The 23,185-nt window shown below is 41.7% G+C and overlaps 1 protein-coding gene and 1 pseudogene across 1 annotated transcript in view; both read left to right on the forward strand.

Annotated features, from left to right (window-relative positions):
• CDH7 (cadherin 7) overlaps window positions 1–23,185 on the forward strand; it is a 133,592-nt gene that overhangs the window by 105,733 nt on the left and 4,674 nt on the right. The window contains exons 6-10 of the mRNA XM_066626413.1: window positions 6,886–7,139; window positions 12,098–12,234; window positions 13,513–13,634; window positions 14,877–14,994; window positions 17,530–17,781. Of these exons, the coding sequence (XP_066482510.1) occupies window positions 6,886–7,139; window positions 12,098–12,234; window positions 13,513–13,634; window positions 14,877–14,994; window positions 17,530–17,781 (883 nt within the window). The remainder of the gene's footprint in view (window positions 1–6,885; window positions 7,140–12,097; window positions 12,235–13,512; window positions 13,635–14,876; window positions 14,995–17,529; window positions 17,782–23,185) is intronic.
• Window positions 9,757–9,874, forward strand: LOC136650117 (5S ribosomal RNA; annotated as a pseudogene).

The raw sequence follows: 23,185 nt of genomic DNA on the forward strand, positions 1-23,185 counted from the left end.
TTAAACTAGTTTGTACTCCTACTCCTCTCTGACAAATGGCACATGCCCGCATGACACACACACACACACACACACACACACACACACACACACACACACACACACACACACAGAGGGATTACCAAAAAAGAGAAAGTCTTCTCTCTGGAAGAAGAAACAAAACATTTGAGATCTCACTTCTTATTGCATGAAGAACTGGTTTGATATCAGTTTTCTCCTATGCTGGCCACATGTCTCCCTTACTCTCTTTCTAAGATGATGAAGTTCTCATGTAAAAATTTTACCTCCTCACTTTCACAATGGAGCCCTTTCTGTGACAGACCCCATTGAAAATTTACCACATCCTGGAGCACAGCAGCTTGAAAATTCTCTCAGTAGTGGTAAGTTTTCATGCATTCGTGACCCACTACTACAAATATTTTCCCATGGAAAATGGGTGGAGTTGAGTCACCACGTGAGGACTTTGCTGTCTCCAGTATAATCCAATGTGGCTCTTCTTCTCTTACTGGTGTTTTTAGCTTAGGATAACATAACAGCATCATAAGATAACATAACAACATAGGGCCCAATTCTAGCCAACTTTCCATTGCTGACCCAGCTGCAATGCAGCCGCTAGGTAAGGGGACAAACATTCCCTTATCTTGAGAAGGCCCCATCAGAGGATGCAGTATGTTGGCAAGGGTGCATTGGGGCTGGAAAGTTGGACAGGATTGGGCCCATAACTACATAAGATAAAGTTGTCCATAAGACATGCTCATTCTTGATTCAAGAGGAGGAAACAAGATGAATAAATGTTAAAAATTGTAACTTGAAGGTGCAGGTCTTTGTGCCAAGTGTCTATTATTATTATTATTATTATTATTATTATTATTATTATTATTATTATTATTATTATTATTATTAACAGTATTTATATACCGCTTTTCAACTAAAAGTTCACAAAGCGGTTTACAGAGAAAAATCAAATAAGTAAATGGCTCCCTGTCCCAAAAGGGCTCACAATCTAAAAAGATGCAAATGAATACCAGCAGACAGCCACTAGAACAGACAGTGCTGGGGTGAGGTGGACCAGTTACTCTCCCCCTGCTAAAAAAAGGAGCACCCACTCCTTTTCACTATTATGGTGAAAGAAAACTTTTTTCTTCTACCTGTTTTTTTAAATTAGGAAACTTCTGAAAAAGTCTGCTTTAAACAGTATTCATTTTTTAACAAGCTATACAGAACGTCTTGAAGAGCTAGGATTGAATCCTGTTGAACTTTTTATTTATTCCAGCTGGCTTCTTTTATTGCTGTACTTTTCAGTAAAGAAGTTTATCTCTTGTGTGTGCATTGTATCATATGCCATTTTTTGTCATACAAGGTAAGGTAAGATAGTTGAAATCCAGGTCAGCTTAATTTGAGCATACAAAGCTGTTAGAGAAATGAACACAATCCAGTAGATATGCATGATTTTCCTTTTGGTCTTTACATATTAGGGAAATATATTTTTCCTTACCAAAAAGCAACACCAGACCCCACAGAAGTTATATGTGGAGACAGCTTAATGGCTCACTGTGACAATATTGCTAGGCACTTCACAAATAAAATGATTCGCATGTGCCATGATTTGGACTCCACTGTAACAGTGCCTAGTGATGTCCCCCAGGTATCTGTCTATCCTATTGTCTGAAATTCTTTTCACCGTATATTACCTGTGAATGTGGACAGGATCTTATGGATTCAGGCATTTTTCTGCTTGACACTTGCCCAGCATAACTCATAAAAATCAACCCAGAGAGGTCTAACCAAGTGTTGGGGAGGGAAGTGAATACCTCTTTCATAGAAGGGGCACTGCTTGGAGCACTGAAGATGGTTCAACCCCTTTTGAAAAAGCCCTCCCTGAATCCCACAGTAACAAACCTCCTTTTCCCAGTCATGGTGATCGAGCGAGTGGTGCTTGATCCAGGGGCGATTGAGTGGTGGTGCTTGATCCCTTGCATGCTGAATGAAACAGATTATTTGGATGCCTTCCAATCAGTCTTCAGGGCAGGCTTTGAGAAGGAGATGGTAGTCTTGGTACTTGTTATGCACTGGGGACTGGTCAAGGGGACTGCATGCATGTTGGTCCTGTTGGACCTTTCATAGTGAGGGAGAATTAGCATGGTTTCTGTAAGAGTAAGTCTTGCCTCAGGAACCTTTTAGAATTCTTTGAAAAGGTCAACAGGCATGTGTATGCGGGAGAACCCATGGACATTATATATCTGGACTTTCAGAAGGCGTTTGACACGGTCCCTCACCAAAGGCTACTGAAAAAACTCCACAGTCAGGGAATTAGAGGGCCGGTCCTCAACCTGGATTGAGACCGAGTTGAAGACCAGGAAACAGAGAGTGGGTGTCAATGGGCAGTTTTCACAATGGAGAGAAGTGAAAAGTGGTGTGCCCCAAGGATCTGTCCTGGGACCGGTGCTTTTCAACCTCTTCATAAATGACCTGGAGACAGGGGTGAGCAGTGAGGTGGCTAAGTTTGCGAACGACACCAACTTTTTCCGAGTGGTGAAGACCAGAAGTGATTGTGAGGAGCCCCAGAAAGGTCTCTCCAAACTGACAGAATGGGCAGCAAAATGGCAGATGCGTTTCAATGTAAGTAAGTATAAAGTCATGCACATTGGGGCAAAAAATCAAAACTTCACATGTAGGCTGTTGGGTTCTGAGCTGTCTGACAGATCAGGAGAGAGATCTTGGGGTGGTGGTGGACAGGTCGATGAAAGTGTCAACCCAATGTGCGGCGGCAGTGAAGAAGGCCAATTCTATGCTTGGGATCATTAGAAAAGGTATTGAGAACAAAACGGCTAATATTATAATGCCATTGTACAAATTGATGGTAAGGCCACACCTGTAGTATTGTGTCCAGTTCTGGTCACCACATCTCAAAAAGGATATAATGGAAATGGAAAAGGTGCAAAAGAGAGTGACTAAGATGATTACGGGGCTGGGGCACCTTCCTTATGAGGAAAGACTACGGCGTTTGGGCCTCTTTAGCCTAGAAAGGAGACACCTAAGGGAGGACATGATTGAGACATACAAAATTATGCATGGGAAGGATAAAGTGGCTAGAGAGATGCTCTTTACACTTTCACATAACTCACTCTCACATAACTCTCACATAACACTAGAACCAGGGGACATCCACTAAAATTGAGTGTTGGAGAGTTAGAACAGACAAAAGAAAATCTTTCTTTACTCAGCGTGTGGTTGGAACTCCTTGCCACAGGATGTGGTGATGGCATCTGGCCTGGATGCCTTTAAAAGGGGATTGGACAAGTTTCTGGGGGAAAAATCCATTGCGGGTTACAAGCCATGATGTGTATGTGCAACCTCCTGATTTTAGAAATGGGCTATGTCAGATGCAGAGGAGAGCACCAGGATGCAGGTCTCTTGTTATCTGGTGTGCTCCCTGGGGCATTTGGTGGGCCGCTGTGAGATATAGGAAGCTGGACTAGATGGGCCTATGGCCTGATCCAGTGGGGCTGTTCTTATGTTCTTAGTGTCTTGGGGCAGGACTACGTTGAGGCTTGGAGGCACTCTCTAGCAGTAGTTCTGCTCCTTCTTGACTGACAGGTCCTATAAGGTGGTACTGAAGGACACCTATTTAGAACTCTTGACAGGTGTAGTGCCAAAGGTTCTATTTTGTTCCCCTTGCTGTTTAATGATACCACTGGGAGAGGTCATCCGGGAATTTGGAGTTGGGTGTCATCAGTATGCTGATGACACTCAGCTGTATCTTTCTCTTTTACTTAATTCTAAGGGGGCTGTCAGGATCCTTGGAGCACTGCCTGGAGATGATTTGGGGCCTGAAGATATTTTCGTTTCAGTAGGCGTTTTGAAGGTGGCTGAAGCGGCTGCCTATCTTTTTCTTACTGTTTTTAACACTGCTGTTGTTTTATTTTTGGTGCTTGATTTTAGTATTTTATATTGCTGCTTTAAGTATAATTTGCTCTGTATTGCTATGACATCAAGGAGGTTTGTGGGCTGATGATTTTTGGATTTTATTGATTAACTGTTCAAATTTTATTAAGTATTTTAGGTTGTGTTTTATTTATTTATTTACTTACTTACTTACTTACTTACTTACTTACTTACTTACTTACTTACTTACTTGATTTATACCCTGCCTTTCTCCCCAAAGGAACCTAAGGCGGCTTACAACAATTAAAATACAATTAAAACACAATTAAAAACATGGTTTAAAAGCAAGATAAAAACACAAGTCATTATTATTGATGTATGATGAATTTTAGAATGGCGGAATATGGCTCGTTTAAATAAATTAAATAAATATTGCTATTCTATAATTTCATTCTATTTACTGTATTACATTTATCACCTCTAGTGGCTGAATGTAGTATATAGCCATGCAGGGAGACTTGGAAGTGTATCTTTAGAGCTATTTTTCACAAAGCCAGGAAATCAAACTCTATTTAATTATACAGCTTCAAACAAAGTTTAGTTATAGAGTTGTGTCACCCAATGGACAGGATGGTTCCCATTAGCTTTCTTCTTTACACTCATGAATTGAAGTAGAAATATGGCAGCTATGTCTGATTCTAAAGTGTTTAATTCTACCAAACAGTTAAGCAATGCAAGACTCAGTATTCTTTGATTGCTTAACTGTTTCAGAACTGCCTATCAATTATACAGTCATGTTTAATTGTATTCATAGACTATGTATAGCATAGTCAATTCTATGCTACATGTTTAAAAACATACCTTGTGATAGCTGGGCTGGCTTCCCCGGGACATGAAGTCCATCGCTATCTAGTGAACATTGTATGCTGCAAACTATACATTAATGGTTCACCCACCAATGTGCACTTCAATTTCTCATATACAAAAATGTTGGACTTTTAGGCTACCTATCAATGCTTATCTGGGAGTCAGCCCCATTGAATACTGTGAAACTTGATATAGATTGTGCTATAAGATATTCTTCCACTCACATAAGTGGGTTTGAGCATAAGGATGTGGGAAGCCAAGGTAATTGAGCACAGAAAATCAAAAGGAATCCTGACTTGGCTCTGTGCTTGAAGAACACCTTGCATAGGACAGTTTTCAACATCTTACAAAACCACGGAACAAATTGCACAAGATGGCACACATAAAATTATTGTGCTGTTTATTATGTGCAATGAAACATGGAATAAGGTAGCAAAATGTGACCCTATTTTCACATACAGTCCTTAGGCTACAACCCATTGACTGTGAACTGAAAAATCACACTGTCATCTATTGTTCAGATGTGCACCCATGTCTTTGGCCCTGCTGTGTAGTTTATAGTTCTTTCACGCAATTTCTAGGCCTTTACTTTACCCCCTCCCTCCTCTATGACATGGTGAATTGTAGTTATAGTGACATGAGCAGCAGTATAGCCTTCCATTCTTTTTCATCAGTCTAATTTACATGTTTGATTGTGACATTAGCAACAGTTCACCCAATTTTCATTGGGCTGATTTATATGATTTGAAGACAGCTTCACACACAAAGAATTCTGATTATGCTTATTATTAGTTTAGAGTTCATTGTTTGCTCTTATTAAATCATTATCTCTTCCTCTAAGTACCCTCAATTTATACAAATGTAATGAACAAAACTCGAGAAAAATATTAAGCAACCCTGGTTTCCTTTCTGGAACATGCACTGTTACCTAGATATTTCAGATTGTAGTGTATGGTTGATTAGAAAAAAAAGTATGGATAGAAAGTCAGTTTACTTACCATTTCTAATAATAAGCTCCATTTCATATAGTATTCATCCATCATGCAATCAGTTCCAGATAAGAATTATGTGGAACTATGGCTGCAATCCTATCCACACTTACCTAGGAGTAAGTCCAATTGATTATAATGGAACTTTTAAGTAGACATGCCTAGGATTGGGCTCTGTGTCTCCTAAAAGGTTCAAGAGCTACACAGCCTTATCCTGAGCTGCCCAGCGCACAGTGCTGCAGCGGCGCCAAAAGTGTCTGCCACTGCATCCTGTGCTCTCCAAGCAGTTGACGCTGCCTCCTTAGGAGAAGGGGACTTTCGTCCCCTTCCACCGGGTAAATTGAGTAGCTCTGCAATGAGTCAGTGTAGAAGTAAGAGCCTCTGTGTCGGATGGCTCCACCTTCCTCCCTTCCTCACTCCCTCCCCCTGGCATCCCTACTCACCTTCCCCTGCCCCAGAACACCTCCTCCCCACTTCCCCCCACACTCCCACCTACCTCTCCGCTGCTCAGCGATCTGCTCTGGGCTAGCACCAGTTGAGCACCAGCGCTAAGGCCTTACGGCACCACGTTTGCAGTGACCCGGCACGTGAAGCTTAGGATTGGGCCCACAGTCACCTGCATTGTTTAGTGCTGTCACTGGTGCAGTGACTGTGGAACTGAATGCACTAAACTATTTCACAAAGCACATTCCACTTTGATCACATTCCACTTTGATCACTCCTTCCCTTTCCACACACACACACACACACACACACACCCCTCCCACCATCTTCCCCAAAAATCTGCTGGTGTTGATTATCCAACATTCCAGTTCTCCAGGGGTCCAAGAGGCTGGAGAAAGAAGCAGGAAGCAACAAAAATCATGTGTTCCATCCTCTTGCACAAGTCAGTAGAAAATGGACTTTGACTGCAACTCTGGATACTGATTGTTAAGATTTCACTGGCAGTACAAGAAGTCTGTTGCACCAATCATTTCACAGTATGGGAGATGATGGCACAGTTAACATTTTGTATATATTGGGATGGCAAAACCCATATAGTTGCATTCACTGACAGTTGCAGAACGAAGAGCTTCATTGAGTAAACTTTGAATGTTTTATATAACTGGTGATGAAATATTGAACTGACTTTTTTCCCTTGTAGGAGCTGGATTATGAAGCCAAAGCCAGCTACAGCTTGAGAATAGAAGCAGCAAACAAGCAGGTTGACCCTCGCTTTCTAAGCCTGGGGCCATTCAGCGATATGACAACAGTGAAGATCATTGTAGAAGATGTAGATGAGCCTCCTATATTTACCTCACGTTTATACTCCATGGTGGTCTCTGAAGCGGCCAAAGTGGGCACCATCATTGGAACTGTAGCAGCTCATGACCCCGATGCCTCTAACAGTCCTGTCAGGTAATATTACAGCTCCCTTCATTTCTGCCTTTAGCTTCCTGTCGTTTCCTTCATCCCAGAATTATTCTTAAAGGACACCTTTGAGTTTTTGTTGACATACTTGTAAACAGATCATATACTGGTTTACAAGACAAAACAAGACATGTTGTGTTCTTATATATTATGTAGATAAATGATGCAAAACAATCTCAGAGCCAGGATGGTATAGTGGTTCTGGAGTTAGACCTAGAAGTTCCAGGTTCAAATTCCTACTCAACCACAGAGCTTCCTGGTTGACCTTCGGCCAGTCACCATCTCTCATCCTGACCAACTTCACAGGATTGTTGTAAGGACAAGGGGAGGGAAGGAACTGCGTACACCACCCTGAGGGAGGAAAGGTGGTATAAAAATATGAAAAATAAAAATAAAGTTTACAAAAGTGCGTTATAGTTTATTTACCTCTGATTGTTTTTATCCCATACTGAAATTCCACAAGAAACTGAGAATGCTGTCCACCATTACAGCACAATCCTATGCATGTCTACTCAGAAGTAAGTTCCACTTAATACAATGAGACTTAGGGCACAATTCTAACCAGGTCTACTCAGAAGTAATTTCTATTTTCTTCAATGATGTTTACTCTCAGGAAAGGGTGGTTAGGATTGCAGCCTCACTCCCAGATAAGAGTGTATAGGATTGCAGCCTTAAAAGCACTCCTGTTTCCCCACCGAGTAATTTGAAAACTGTTTTTATCTCAGTATGCCTCATTGTTCCAAGAATATGGAAATTTTATTTCCTAGACTGCGTTACACTAGTTTGGTACTTAAATCTCCTTTAAAAATATACATTTTTCACAACTATAAATGAAATTAACAGGATTTTGTAAGGAAAATATTATGTAGAAGATGAGAATTCATTATTATCTGCAAACCATAACTTATGCTTCAATTAAATTAATTATGCCCAACGCTTTGCAGAGCAAACTGTTTACAGAAAGGAAGACGTGTGTATGCTGAATGCATATTGATGCGCATTTTATAGAAATCTGTTCCCAAGCATCTCTTTAGTGGATGTGCATTTGTTTGGCAAATCTTGTCTTTACAGCTATTTCCTTGGAATTTATGTGTTTAGAATATCCATATTTTTTCAGTTGCCAGATATGTATAAAGTAAAATTCTGTTGTGTGATCATTACATTGTACTTATAAAGCAGTGGTTCCCAAATTCCTACAAGGAATGGGTTGGGACCCATGGGGATGGATTGGGCCCAGGAAGGGAGTTAGGATTTGGCAGATTCTACTGCCACCAGGCCGGATCTGATCTCTGCCCTGCCCCATCTTCTACCTGTTCCACCCCCTGCCTTCCTCCCTCCCCCCAACCTGCACAATCCTACCTGGAGCAGCGAGTGTCTGTTACTGCATGGAGTCAGCCTCTCACCACTTCAGGCAACAGCTAGTCTGCCCTCTCTGGTATGACATCTCAAAAAAGACATAGTGGAAATGGAAAAGGTGCAAAAGAGAGCGACTAAGCTGATTACGGGGCTGGGGCACCTTCCTTATGAGGAAAGGCTACGGCATTTGGGCCTCTTCAGCCTAGAAAAGAGACGCTTGAGGGGGGACATGATTGAGACATACAAAATTATGCAGGGGATGGACAGAGTGGATAGGGAGATGCTCTTTACACTCTCACATAATACCAGAACCAGGGGACATCCACTAAAATTGAGTGTTGGGCGGGTTAGGACAGACAAAAGAAAATATTTCTTTACTCAGCGCGTGGTCAGTCTGTGGAACTCCTTGCCACAGGATGTGGTGCTGGCGTCTAGCCTAGACGCCTTTAAAAGGGGATTGGACGCGTTTCTGGAGGAAAAATCCATTATGGGGTACAAGCCATGATGTGTATGCGCAACCTCCTGATTTTAGGAATGGGTTAAGTCAGAATGCCAGATGTAGGGGAGAGCACCAGGACGAGGTCTCTTGTTATCTGGTGTGCTCCCTGGGGCATTTGGTGGGCCGCTGTGAGATACAGGAAGCTGGACTAGATGGGCCTATGGCCTGATCCAGTGGGGCTGTTCTTATGTTCTTATGTTCTTATGACATCTTTCATGTCAGCTGGAATGTGTGTTACGCCACTGGAACAAAAGTTCCAGTGGTGTAACACTGCAATAGGATTGGACCGCTAGACTGTAACTATCTTTGCATTCAAACACAAATGTCAATTCACTTTTCTTTCTTTATTTTACATAATTATACTCTGCCTCCCCCCTGCCCACTGGGCACCTTTCCCCCATCCTTTGCATAACCACTTATCAAGCTGCAAAATGCAATGTGTTAGAAAATACTATGTGTTTTAGTTGCAGGTGTTCTGCAGTTAAGGCAGTCATAATCATTGCGAAATTAATCACTGTTATATGTCTCATATAGGTTTAAAACCAATTAACACATTTATGATAATTTCCCTGACACACGTAATTTGGAAGCCTGAGTTTGACACATTATTGCAGGGTGAATTATGTGTCTTTGAGCTTCCTCATTTTTGCTGTTTGTGGTGAGTGTGGGCTCTGGCATCCGGCGCCCATCACCTCAACTGCACAAAGCTCTTGCTGCTGGGCACTGCTTCTCTGTTGGCTGGACGATGATATCATCACCATGCCACCCTGCACATGCCTGATCTTGTCTGATCTTGGAAGCTAAGCAGGGTTAGGCCTGGTTAGTACTTGGATGGGAGACCGCCTGGGAATGCCAGGTGCTGTAGGCTTATACCATAGTCTTTCGAGACTGAAGGTTGCCAACCAACCAGCTCTAAGAAACATATTGTCAGCTCCACAACTTATGGCAATCAAGGTGGGTGGGGGATAGGAAATCTAAATGAAGGGAAGGAGAAGGCCAAGCAGGGAGAGATGAGAGGAGGGAGAAAGAGGAGGGCAGGAACCGCTGACCACAACTTTGACTTGGTGACCAAGGGCAGCTCAACATTGTAGCCCTCTGCTTACTGTTGCTATTTGTATGATGCCACCAGGGTACATGGAGCCTTAAGGAGTTATAAGGCAAAAATAGGTAGGTCCTTTTCCCCTCATGAGCTCTGCAATCTAAGTAGATACCAAAAGAGAAAGGATGGGAAGAAGGAAGAGTTAAAAATAGAGAGGACATAGAAGAGCCTTTAGGTATGAGAAGAGGTATGTAATAAAGGACACTGATAACTGAATAGAAAGATCTTACAAGAGTGTTTCTCTGTTTTCACGTGTGAAATGTTAGTATGGAAATTCTGTAAGCAGAAGTATTAAAATCCAGCTGTAGCCAGGCTTCATAAAGCCTCTTTTTCTGCACTCCGACTCTAGTCCTGCAGTTGTTTCTACTTTGAACAACACAGTGAGAAATTCTGTCTTTCCAGAGTGATGAGATTGTTGTTGGTGGAGGAAGTCACTGTGGTAGATTTACTGTTATAAAGAGTCTGATGGAGGCTGTCCATATGGGAATAATACAGTAAAGAACAAATGTGCAAACTGTCTCATCTTTATGATCAAAATCATCACTGTTCCAGCTATCCATCCTTTTGATTGCAAGTGCTATTCGTCTAAATGTATTTTCTAACCCCTGGAGTTATTTTATTGGGGGCAAAGGGAGAACTTCTGAAGGAAGTGGAAGCAATTCATCTGAATGGAACATAATTTATACCAACTTGTCCTTGACTTTTGCAATAGAGAGATATTTGCATCCTTAAACATGCTCCCCACAGCATGATGCCTGGTGCCCTCAGCAGTTGCTATGGCAGACCTGAACTGTCCTGTCACCACCACCGTGCTGTTTGCTGATTGGTTAAAGAGGTGAAATGCTGATCCTCTTACTACTTTCTAATTGGTGAAGCCCTGTGAGCTCTGTTCGCTTCCCTCTTTCTTCCTGACATGGTCCTTGCTGCAGTGTTGTTTTTTCCTTAACTTGAGGTCTTCCCTCAGGGATCTTAAAACAAATGGTGGTTCTGATATCCTTAAACCCGTGTCATGACAAGATGGCCCATTGTCAGCAGTGTTCCAGTTTTGTTTCCTGTGGAGAAGCTTGAAGAGCTGTTTCGTCTTTGTGTAAGGAGATTCACAGTGACATTGTTTGAGAACTCTCATTTTATACCATACAGGGCCATCGAGCAACTTTGATTGCAATGCCAAGAAGGTGACTTAGAGTTGTCATATATCCCTTGTCGATCCACATTCAATTTAGTACAATCTGGCCTTCTGGTAAATGGTGTTATGTCAAGGAAGCGTTTCTAATGAATCTAAAAGTGCATAACCATTTCCAAAGAAGGTAAATAAACAGTCATGCAGTGGACAATTTCTCCCTTGCTTGTTTTATTTTTCATTTGAGGTTTTCTGATCCTTGAAAACAGCTTGGAGGATCAAATGGCGTACAGTACGTTCAAGCCAAAAGAGCTCCATTACAAGAGGCTATGCTTGTATGGTGACAATAAGGCCCCAAGAGCAAATGTGGTAATTTGGAATCCCTGACCTACTCTACAGTTTTCTTATCCGCCTCAGGGGCTTCTTGGCTTGTGTCAAGGAGTTCTGAACCTCACAGTAGAAGTTCTACTGGAAACTGTGTGCGGTGGATACAGCCAGGTGGCAGGCTTCCAAATCTTTTCCACAGGAGGTTGGGTTCAGAAGTGGAGTCTTCCAAAAATTAATGAATGGCTGCTCTAAGAAAAAAAGAATAGTGGAAAAAGGAAATACCTGTGACCTCACTTAGGAGGGTATTATAAAGTATGGGAACACAGCCAACCTGCCTCAGCCTAGTGCATTTTGCAGAAACAGATGGCTCTTAGTAGCACACTATCTCCTGTCTTGGAAAATGAAGAGGCATGGGACAAAATTGGAATCTGAATGAAAAGGGAAAATAATAAAAGCTGTTTCACCCTAATGTGAAATCAATAAAACATTTTTTTTAAAACAAAAATTATAGATACATCACAAGTTTGCTTTAATTTTTCATACAGGTACTCAATAGATCGAAACACAGACCTGGAGAGATATTTCAATATTGATGCCAACAGTGGGGTTATCACCACAGCTAAATCGTTGGACAGAGAAACAAATGCAATTCATAACATCACTGTCTTGGCTATGGAGAGCCGTAAGTTACCATATGAAAACATTTTGTACACTTTTTTCTGAAGTGTTAACTTTCATTGTAATATCCATTCAATGACCTTGAATGAAATTCTTCACCTAAAGCCTGAATATTTAAAAAGAAACTTCCAGCCAGTGAAATGTAAAGACTTAAAAGTTAATGAAGCTTTTACATCTAATTCTCTAATGGGTTTATTCACCATCATGTTTCATTGAATTATGGTGGTGTAATGGACAACACAGAATTTATTGAACATATAGTATAGCCCCTTGCAACACTAAGATTATATTAGGTTTATAATGTGCCTAACAAAGATTCATTTCTAATGCTGTTAAATTAGGATCTATCATGTATAATGAGTGCATCAGTGGTTACTGGGTGGTCTGAAAAGGCAGTGTCATTATATTTATTTGTTTTATCATATACAAATACACACAGTGGCTTTAAACTAACCAGACCAACTAACTAGGGAAGGGAGGGGAAGGAGTGGGGAGTCTGGGGTGACAGTGGGTGGAACAGGGCATATATCGGTGGCAGCAAGTTGCACCGATATCCTTATCCCATTTTCCCCTTTTCCCTCTCCCTTACTCACCTCAAACCTGCTCCAGCAAAGTAGCTGGTGCCAATCCAGGGTGACATATTGGCATAATGGAGGCTTTCTCCCTGGAAAGGAAACAAACATTCCCTTATCTGGAGGAGACCTCCATGACTCCTTCCATGTCCCCACAGGATGCAGCATGTGCTCCAGTGGGACAGCTGCATTGGCGGGGAGCGGGGGGGGGGGGGAGACAGGAATTTAGTTAGGTTTGGGCTGTAATGCTGCAATACTTAGCATACTTGCTTGGGACTAAGCTCCATTGAACAAAACATTGAGTAAACATATATTGGATCACGCTGTAAGTGACAGCAGTTATGGAGCAGAGGAACCAAATGCAGTTGGTCCCAACCAGATTGATAAGAGTGTCTTGCTGTCTCATCTCTGATGTAGCTACCTGTATATTTATTTTCCCTATAATTACTCTCAGAAGAAAGTCAGTGAAAGTGGCTAAATGAATTACGCATGTTTATTCCTTTGGCTCAGCACTGAATTCTCAGGCATCTGGTCCCTGCCATTAGCAGAAACAGGCACAGAGTATGATACCTCTTGTGTTTCATTGTGTGTTGGTGAGAAAAAGCCCATTGGCAATTTCATCTCCCCCCCCCCCATCCCCAGGTATGGACTGTATGTAATACTTACAGAATGAAGACTCATACATGAATGGTTCTTGTTGTTTTGAATAGAAAATCCTTCACAAATTGGGAGAGGATTTGTGGCAATCACCATTCTTGACATCAATGATAATGCTCCTGAATTTGCAATGGACTACGAAACTACTGTGTGTGAAAATGCAGAAACAGGCCAGGTGTGGATTTATATTTCTAGCAGCTTGATGATGCAGCAATTTGATTTTCAGTGATGACTCTTTTAAGATAAAATAAAACCAGTTTATTACTGCAAAGTGGCATGTTGATTTGAAGCTAAAATAAAAATTAACTAGATCTGAAACTTTCATCATGTGAGGTCCCATGAGAGAACTCCACAGGTAAATCCACATTTTGAAAATGCTCTGGAATTTCTAATCCATTAACTGAAGTGCTTGGGACTATTTTGGATTTTTCTGTATTTTGTAATAATTGCATATACATAATGAGAAATCTTGGGGATGGTCCCAAGTTTAAACACAAAATTTAATTATGTTTCATATTCCGTAGCCATATTATGTTCCATTTAGCCAACAATTTTATTTTTTATTTTTTGAACCAAAATAATTAATCCCCATGTATTTTTTGCCATTCCTCCCCCCCCCCCCCAAGTTTCATAAAGAATTTAACTTAATCTGTACTCAAGGCCTTTTCTCTGAAAACTTTTAGCAGTCAGTGTGTCTGCTGGGGGAACACTTTCAAAAAAGTGATGTTCCCTCTCCCAAAATCTGAGCTGGTACAGTCATATAAAAACTGTATACCTTGTCACAGAATGAACATTTGACTCGCCCCTCAGTGTTGTTCTGCTGTTTAACACAACACATAATTAAATGGGAATAATTTGGTCTGCATCCGCATCTACTATTTCTTCTCCTGTGTTATCCTTTAATAAATCTACCCTCACCCTCAAAACACTGCTTTTTAAATTTGTGGGAATCTTAAGCAGCTTGAAAGCTGTATTTTTGGGAAATCACTGCTTTGATTGCAAATTGCTGCTTGCTGGGAATTTTCTTAACAGTGGCAGGAAAAGGATTAACCTTCCCCCCCTTCGGGATGCACTGTCCTCCCATGCTTAGTCAGATTCCCCTCCCCCCACAGCCATTTGGCAGCTTCTAAAGATCATGTTCATGCCCCTTCTTTACACATCTATTAATGCTGAGTTTAAAGTAATGTCTAGTTTGGTCTCAAGGGAACTGTTAAGATGGGAGAATCCCACAACAAATTTGATGAGTACTTGAGTAATACACAGACATGATCCTGGTCATAGCAACTGTATGTGAAACCTTTCTTGTTGTAGCTGCTAGCACTTACTTTGTACATATTGCAAAATATTCATCTTATATTTAATACAAACTAAAATGTAATAGAGAACAAGCTGTCTTTTTTTTTCCACCTCCAACTAGGTAATTCAGAGAATCAGTGCTGTCGATAAAGATGAGCCTCCTAGTGGCCATCAGTTTTCGTTCAGTTTGGCAGGAGAAGCAGCAAATAACCACAACTTTACATTGCAAGATAATAAAGGTAAGGCACCAAGGATGGTTGACAACCCAAGGGCACACAAGCATTGACACATCAACACTCTCATTTCTTCCGACAGGCAATACTGATTGTCATCTGGAGTAACTTCTTTGTCAGGGAGAACATTAATTAAGAGCAATCAGACCCCAAAGTAATTTTTATCCATAGATTATCTGTCATGAGGAAGAAGCTGCTGCTTAAATCATTTTAAGCCATGAGCCAAACAGATGGGCTTCAGATCCTTTCTTAAACCGATTCTTTTCACTTTTTGTTTTTATAGGTCTTTATCTAAATTAGATTATACCTCAGGGCAGCAGCTGAATGATTTCCTGGGTCTCATGTTTGATTAATGTGGCTCAGGAAATACAGAAAAGAGCCCTTAAACACATGGCAAAGTGGCTGGCGCTTTGATGAAAGAACTTTTTTCAAAGGCATCATCCACTGCTAAAGATACTTCAGAGGTAAAACTGAACAGTCCAGATTTGAAGGTTATTTCACCCTCTTGTACAGACCTAAGAACATAAGAACAGCCCCACTGGATCAGGCCATAGGCCCATCTAGTCCAGCTTCCTGTATCTCACAGCAGCCCAGCAAATGCCTCAGGGAGCACACCAGATAACAAGAGACCTGCATCTTGGTGCCCTCCCTTGCATCTGGCCTTCTGACATAGCCCATTTCTAAATCAGGAGGTTGCACGTACACATCATGGCTTGTAACCCGTGATGGATTTTTCCTCCAGAAATTTGTCCAATCCCCTTTTAAAGGCATCTAGGCCAGATGCCATCACCACATCCTGTGGCAATGAGTTCCACAGACCAACCTTTTCCACAGACTACATTCTCCTAAGAGGTAGAGATCCCTGCTGAATCGCAATGTCCTATTCTTATATCATTTCTGTTTTGAATGTATTATATATTTTGTTGGCCCTTAATGCTGGGTGTTGACAAATGTTCCGGAGTATCTCCTTTGGCTTCTGTGGAAATGAGAATGTAGACATGCCTTTGCTCTAATCCAGCAGGGCCCCTCTTACATTCTTATATCTCTAACAGGAAGGCATTTTCTAATAGGAAAATGTTTCAAATGTCAAAAATCAATAGCCATGATCCCATTCTCAAGAAACACTTTTATGCTCCCAGCTATGGATAGACTAGTTACGGACATATCCAGGCATTCTGCAGTGAAGAATTGCTAAAATGACTCATTTCCATGATAGGCAGAAATCCTATTTTATAATCCTCCCCAGGTAGTATAAACCTTCAGCCCCCTTGCAGCTATATGTTTCTATTCTCTCTAAACAGGGTTGTGATTGACCAGTCATTCCCTAAAGACCTGGTGGATTAACCTTCACCCCTCAGGGCACACTGTGCTCCCATGCTTAATCAGATCCTTCCCCCCCCTCCCCACAGCCATTTGTGTTTTTCCTTCCACTGGCCTTTGTCATCTGACTAAACATGGGTCCACGGGAGGGGGGGTGTAATTGAATTGTATACGTTACCTATCCAGTATTGAATGACTTTGCACATCTCCATCATTTCCATAGCACAATCCTATGCCTGTCTACTTAGAAGTAGGACATCCTTCCAGGAAGGTTTGTCTAGGATTGCAATCACACCTTAAGAGGAAGCAACAATGAATCATATGTCCTGTTTTACACATGTCCATTATTAAAGTGTAAAAAGGCTTCTTATTTTTTTTGTTCCTGTGGAGCTGTCTTCTGTTGTGCTTCCATTGGGCATGCTCATTCATCGCCCATATATATATATATATTTTAAAAGTATAAAATTTTATAAAATTTTAATTTCTGACCTACATGTTTTCATAGATTCAAGTCTGTTTACAATAAGCATAACTTCAAAGATGCAATAAAAGCAAGGGGGGGGTCCTCACTGAAGCCCTCTAACATCCTCTAACTGAGATACAGGAAATCTCCTTCCCCTTGTTTTTACCATGGTGGACAAAAAGAGCTATAACTATACTATATAACAACTATAACTCATATTGGCCAGAACTAGGCATTACAAGGAAAACATGAGATTCCTAGTACTGTGTTTCTTCCTATCACTGTGTTTCTTCCTATCACATTGAAAGGATTCACAGTGCATGGACAATGGAAAAATCAGTAGGTGGGCAGGGAGCCCTTAATCTTCCCTGAAAATGCCCTCCCAACAAAACTATTTTGTCTCCCATTTGAGCAAGAAAAGCAGCTAAGGGAAAACAGCTGGGAGAAACTTTAAGGGAAGAATTGGATCTTAGGCCAAGGTAAGTATCTGAACTGTGCCAATGACGAAAAACCTTGCGGATGGAGCATGAACTTTTAACCTTCCATGTTGTCTTTTGTTTTCTACGTGAAGATTGGGTGTAGCATTCATAAACTTCATCATATGGAAATATGAAAAAGCTTGTTCTTCCAGTGAGTTCAAAAAAAATCACAAGTTTCTGTGTATTGTCATGGCTGTTGACATATTAATATAACTTTAAACAGAATCATGGAGTGTTTCTTTAAGCAATCCCGTTTACTCTTGTCTTTTCTTGGTCTAGACAACACAGCATCCATACTCACCCGAAGAAATGGATTTCGGAGGCAGGAGCAGTCAGTGTACTATTTGCCAATATTCATTGTGGACAGTGGTTCTCCTTCACTAAGTAGCACCAACACCCTCACTATCCGAGTGTGCGATTGCGATGCCGATGGCATCGCACAAACCTGCAACGCGGAGGCCTACATCTTGCCAGCAGGACTTAGCACTGGAGCATTGATAGCAATACTGGCTTGTGTCCTTACATTACTAGGTACGTCTATTGAACTGTGTTCATTTGGGTAAATAGTTTTCCTGTAGAGCAAATGCAAATATGGATACATTTACTTATGTGCTTGATGCTTTTCCTGCAAGGGCCTCCTCCATGGATTTCAAGGAGGGGTACTTGGGCTGCCCAGCAGACTCTCTGATCCAAACCACCTTATATTCTGGAGATGAAGCTTTATGGCACGTTTGCTACCCTCCTGGGCCAGCGCAAGGGACTTGTGCTGGCCCAGGGCGCTATTAGGATTGCGCTGTAAGATTCTACAGACCTGGGCAGTGAACCTGGCAAAAAATGTTTCCAGTTGGGCTCTACAGCTAAGGCTGGCCCAGCATAAAGTGCTGTTAAACCCATTTGTACCCCAGACTTTATGGTTGCACCAGTATCACACCTCTCTATTTTTTAAAGAATTTATATTCCGTCTTTCCCTTGCACTTGTAAAATGTTCATAAAATCTAATACAACAACAAAACTCTCATGCCAGTGTTGGACTCCCTTAGGGCCTGCAGATCTCAAGCCAACCCTGGGAAGGTGAGGGAGCCAGTGCTGGATTCCATGAGAGCCAGGGTTATAGACTTCTTAGCATTGTTCATCACCTTCTCAGATACTGGCACATAAGATAGTTAGCATTTGGCTCGGAACTGACAATTCTAGGAATCTTGGCAAGAGTTGCCAAAGCTTCAGATTTATGAGGAGTTTTTTGCTTGTTAGTTTTATTTGTTTTTTAAGGTTAGGTATATAAGAAATTGCCTATAGTAAGTGCACGCACACACACATAGTTGAAGTGTGTCGTACCATGGGCTGCCTTTATCCAAGGGTTCAGCATCCACAGATATGACCCAACATGGGTGCCAACGCATGCTGGAGGGCCTCGCATGAAGTGCCTTCTGGTTATGCCTTGGAGGTATTCTGAGGCATTTGTATCTCTAAGATTATACAGACTTTGGCAGCAAAGCTGGCAAAAAATGTTTCCGTTTGGGCCCCACAGTTCAGAAAGACCTCAGAAAGCCTGTCGGAGATGTCTGGAAGGCACTTCTGGTTTTCGGGCCCTGCAGAGCCCATTATCCATTGATTTTGGAATCCATGGAGGGGACCTCCAGGAATGAGTCCCCCACAGATACTGAAGTCCAACTGTATTTACTTGCAAATTTTTAAAGCGAAATGTGTTAACTGTTCTTGGAAGCAAAATGTCCTGTTTTCTGAGTCAGCCAAGAAAGAACATTTCTTTTAGCTTGTGAAAACATAGTGTCAAAGTTCGACTGTTTTCAAGGAGTATAATGGAAACAATGAGATTACTTCAGCAGTGCAAGTTATAAGAGAATGTGCAAGTGGAAAAATTGATTTGTAGAGGATAATAGAGAGCTAAGCATACTTAAGCTCATTGAAAGGAATAAACTTGCACATGCTTATTATTGCACTGAATTACGACAAAAGTCTCTTATTTATGGTTGGTTGCCATTGTAAATGTATTTAGTACACAACTGAGACGCAATAGACTAGAAAGGTCCAGTCCTTACTTATTGCTGCTTTTTAACCATACTGCCTTTTAGTATAATATGCCTTTTAGTATAATATGTGAAATAATCAACAATTGTTGTTCAGCAAGGTCCACACACCACAGGCCTCGCTTAAAAACTGGTTTTCTGGATCATACCTTGTCTATCTGCATCAGGTTCATGTAATATCTTTTATACTTGGCCAGTCTGGCAGGCGACAAGAGCCCAAAGCTAATTAGACCCTTAGCAACATTCTTGGAACTGGGGTTCATTTTACCAGTTCATTAAACCCAGCACAGAAGCACCACAGATGAATTTCTGTTGATTGTAAGAGCAGTAAAATACAGGCCAGTTGTAAGTTGCCAGCTTCTCTCTGGAAGAGATACAGGTGAATGAGGCCATCTGTGCAGGATCAGTTGCTTTGTCCTTGGTTGATCCCACAGGCCACTGCAAACAACAGTTTTGGGGTGGGATAGTTTTTGTTTGACCCCAACCCTGACTTGCAAAGTCTGAAAGTATAATTGAAAGAAGGACCCACTGTGGAAGTGAGAAATGGCAGTAATATTAGCATCAGTTCAAATAAGTCTCACATCCCAATCCAATTGGACTGCCCTGCTAGCAGAACAAACGTTCTGCCAAAGTAGGGCGGTCACAGAAGGCATTCCAGCAGCACGTGTAGCTGCCAGAACCCCAGCAGGGAGGTGAATCCAATCCATGAAGGACTGAATCCTTTCTCAGGCCTAATTCACCTTCACAAATAAATGTGGATTTGCAATATCGCTGGTGCTTATGCCTGCACAATGTGAGAATGATTCTGAGAACTTTAGAAGGAGCAGCCATCAAATATGCTCTGGAGAGACCAGCTGTCCAAGACAAGATGGGGGAGGGGCAAATGAGCACTTGTCCTGACCACTGCCAGAGCTCTAAGAGCTGCAAAGCAAGTGTGGCTGCTCACTTACTCCATGCCACCCATGTCCCCGCATCAGAACTAAAAAAATTCTGCTCCCTCAAGGCAGATGCTGCTTTCAGAAAGAGGTGGGGCACTGATAACTTCCTGAATATAATACAGTAGTACATCAGATGCCATGTCTGTTGTCATGTTTATGGAGTCTCCCTCCTGATGTGATAGTTCACTACATAAAAGAAAGTTATTTTGATGTGGAGGAACATTCAAAAATATGCCTCCATCTCTAGTCTGAAATGGTACAGTCTAGGATTCTACCACTTCAGTGTATTACCTCAATGTATCCCCACAAAGTACACAGCAAGATTAGCTTTGGTTAAATGGACCACGTTTATTGAATAAGAATACCAGTATCAACTTGTAGCAGGTCCTAACTACAGCAAGACTCAGGCTTTTCATGTGCCCACCTACCCTGGAGGAGTTTCTCCACCTCTGGTACCTACCCTGGCCCCAACCCAATGTCACTTCCCAATGGCCCCAGCTTTTCCACACCAACCCCTGGAAAGGGAATTAGGGCACTGAATTGTTCTTCCCATCCTAAGTCTGACAGACCTTGAGATGGACTTTGCAATTCAAGTCTGAATGATCATCAGCCTGCATCCCAGAAAGCCTCTTGAGATCTGTTCTGATTCAAGTTCTGACTCTTGCTTACCTCAGAGTGCACAATGAATCCCTAATCCTCCTCCCTGTCTGGCACTATAGCTGCCAGTCATGACCATCCTAGCTAAACACCACACCTCAGGTACAGTCTGGGGTTTGCGAAAAAAATCCCCACCAAAACCACACCGAGACCTAATCAGGCGAAGAGCCAAAACATTACTATCTAACCCCAGTAGGCCACCAGCTAATCAACTGTCCTTCAGATGGGTGGGCTGGGATTCATAGGTACCTAGGCTCAAACTACTGGGGATGAGACCCAGCATTTATGACACCACCTTAGCCCCACTCCCAGTTGGCCCTGCTTACCAACTGGATGCCAACTCTGCTGACCTGTCTTGTGTGGGGGCAGGGATAGGCAGAGACAGTCCTCACCTCAAAATCGTCAGTAGAGGCACGGCATTCTGTATTATGGGTAGATACTGGTTCCAAATCTTTTAATTCAGCGTAGCAAGGATGTGGAAACCCTTTAGGAACAAGGAAGCCTATAAATCTAAAGTTAGTTTTATTGTAACAGAAGCAAAAAGAGTGTGAGTGAGAGAAAGAGATTGTAAATTTCAAACTACAGGAAAATCATCATGCTGGGTGTCATTCGCTCTACATTGTACTTAATTCTTTAAAAAGAGTAAGTGAGGGAAATCTTCAATGCCTTTGAGAATTATGTGGCAATTGCAGTGTAATTTATTTTTTTTCAGTTAACATCGGAGAGGCACAATAGTAATTGCTTTTATAATAACTGTTTAACATAATCATAACTATCTTTTTGTGCACACAGGGAACTCTTTTTTTTCTTCTTCTGCTCAGACATGTTATAGCTGTTTCTGAGATTCTCAGGTTTTTGCTTCATTGCACTTAAGGGAGAAGCAGTTTGGATAAACAAAAATGCTTTCCCCAATCCTGATGCATCAGTGCCAAATAAGAACACCAGTGTCCACAGAGGCAGTGCCCAAAATTTAACCTGAAAAGGCCCAGTCCTAACAGGTCACTGCATTGCCGAAACCTATGTTCTGGCAACGCAGCAGCCTTTCCATCCCTGCAAAATGCAGAGTGCACTAGGTAATGTACAGGTGAAGCCTGTTTATCCGCAGATTTAACATCCACGGATCTGGCTCAACTCAGGTCTTGGCTCCAGCTAAACCCTGCAAAGGCAACCAGAGCTGTGCTCCAGTTGCCTCTGTAAGGCTTTCTGAAGTCCACAGAGGCAGAGCACATCCACCTGTGGCTTCTGTGATGGCCCATAGAGGCAAAAAAAACATAACTTCCAATTTCCCTTGGGAAATCTGTTTCCCCCGGCGGGCTTCCCCGGAAGACTTCTGATTTCCCTTGGGCTTCCTTTAGCCTCAGAGTGCCTTAAAAGGCATAAAAACATCACTTCCTGTTTCCCGAGGGAAACCAGAAGTCACATTTTTTCACCTCTACAGGCCATTCTGAAGCCTGCTGAGGCCACAGGCAGATGCACGCAGCCTCTGAGGGCTTCAGAAAGCATTTCAGAAGGCTTTAGGGGCAAAAGATAGTGGATTTCCTTATCCACAATTTTCAGTATCTGCTGCAGGTCCAAGAGCGGATCCACCGCAGATACTGAGACCCCAACCGTATAAACAGTTTAGTGCACGCATCAGTTAAGGCAGTTTAGGCTCTGCTGATTTCATTGAGAGGTAAGCACAAGTTTCTGTGTTTCCTGTTGAAACAGAAGACATGAGAAGTGCTTAACTTTAAGCAGATTGAACTACAGAGTTCTGTGGATTATCCTAACATGTGTGGTTTGATGAGGATGAGTTCATAGAAATAGTAGATTTTTTATTCTGAAGGCTCAAAGTTTTCATTACAAGTAAAATGAATGTCAAGTAAATGTAATGTCAAGTTTACATTACAAGTAAAATTAGTGTCCTCAATATTCAGCTGGACACTAATTACTGCCTCATTTCAAAAATGAGTTTTTTTTAAAGCGTGTCCTAAAATAATTCTCATACAAGAACCCAATTGTTCTTATGTTGTAATTTAGAAGTATATAACTGTTTTTCAGGCATTGCCACTGCTCTTGCAGAGCTGCTAAAGCAGCATTTATTCATTCGGAGGTTAAAAATTATTGTCCGGGAGCAGGTGGAGTGATTAGAAATTAATATTCTCTTACAGCCATTTAAATGCTAAAATGTTTAACCTTTCAGGATTTCATATTTTTCTTGGCTTCGAGCAACTGTGGGCCATGCAGGGCATAACCATATAAAACATTCATTTTGTCTTGATTTTTATTGTACCTCTAGGCAGATGAACCTACTAA

The sequence above is a fragment of the Tiliqua scincoides genome, chromosome 4 (genome assembly GCF_035046505.1).
Source record: "Tiliqua scincoides isolate rTilSci1 chromosome 4, rTilSci1.hap2, whole genome shotgun sequence".
NCBI classification, from domain to species: Eukaryota; Metazoa; Chordata; class Lepidosauria; order Squamata; family Scincidae; genus Tiliqua; species Tiliqua scincoides.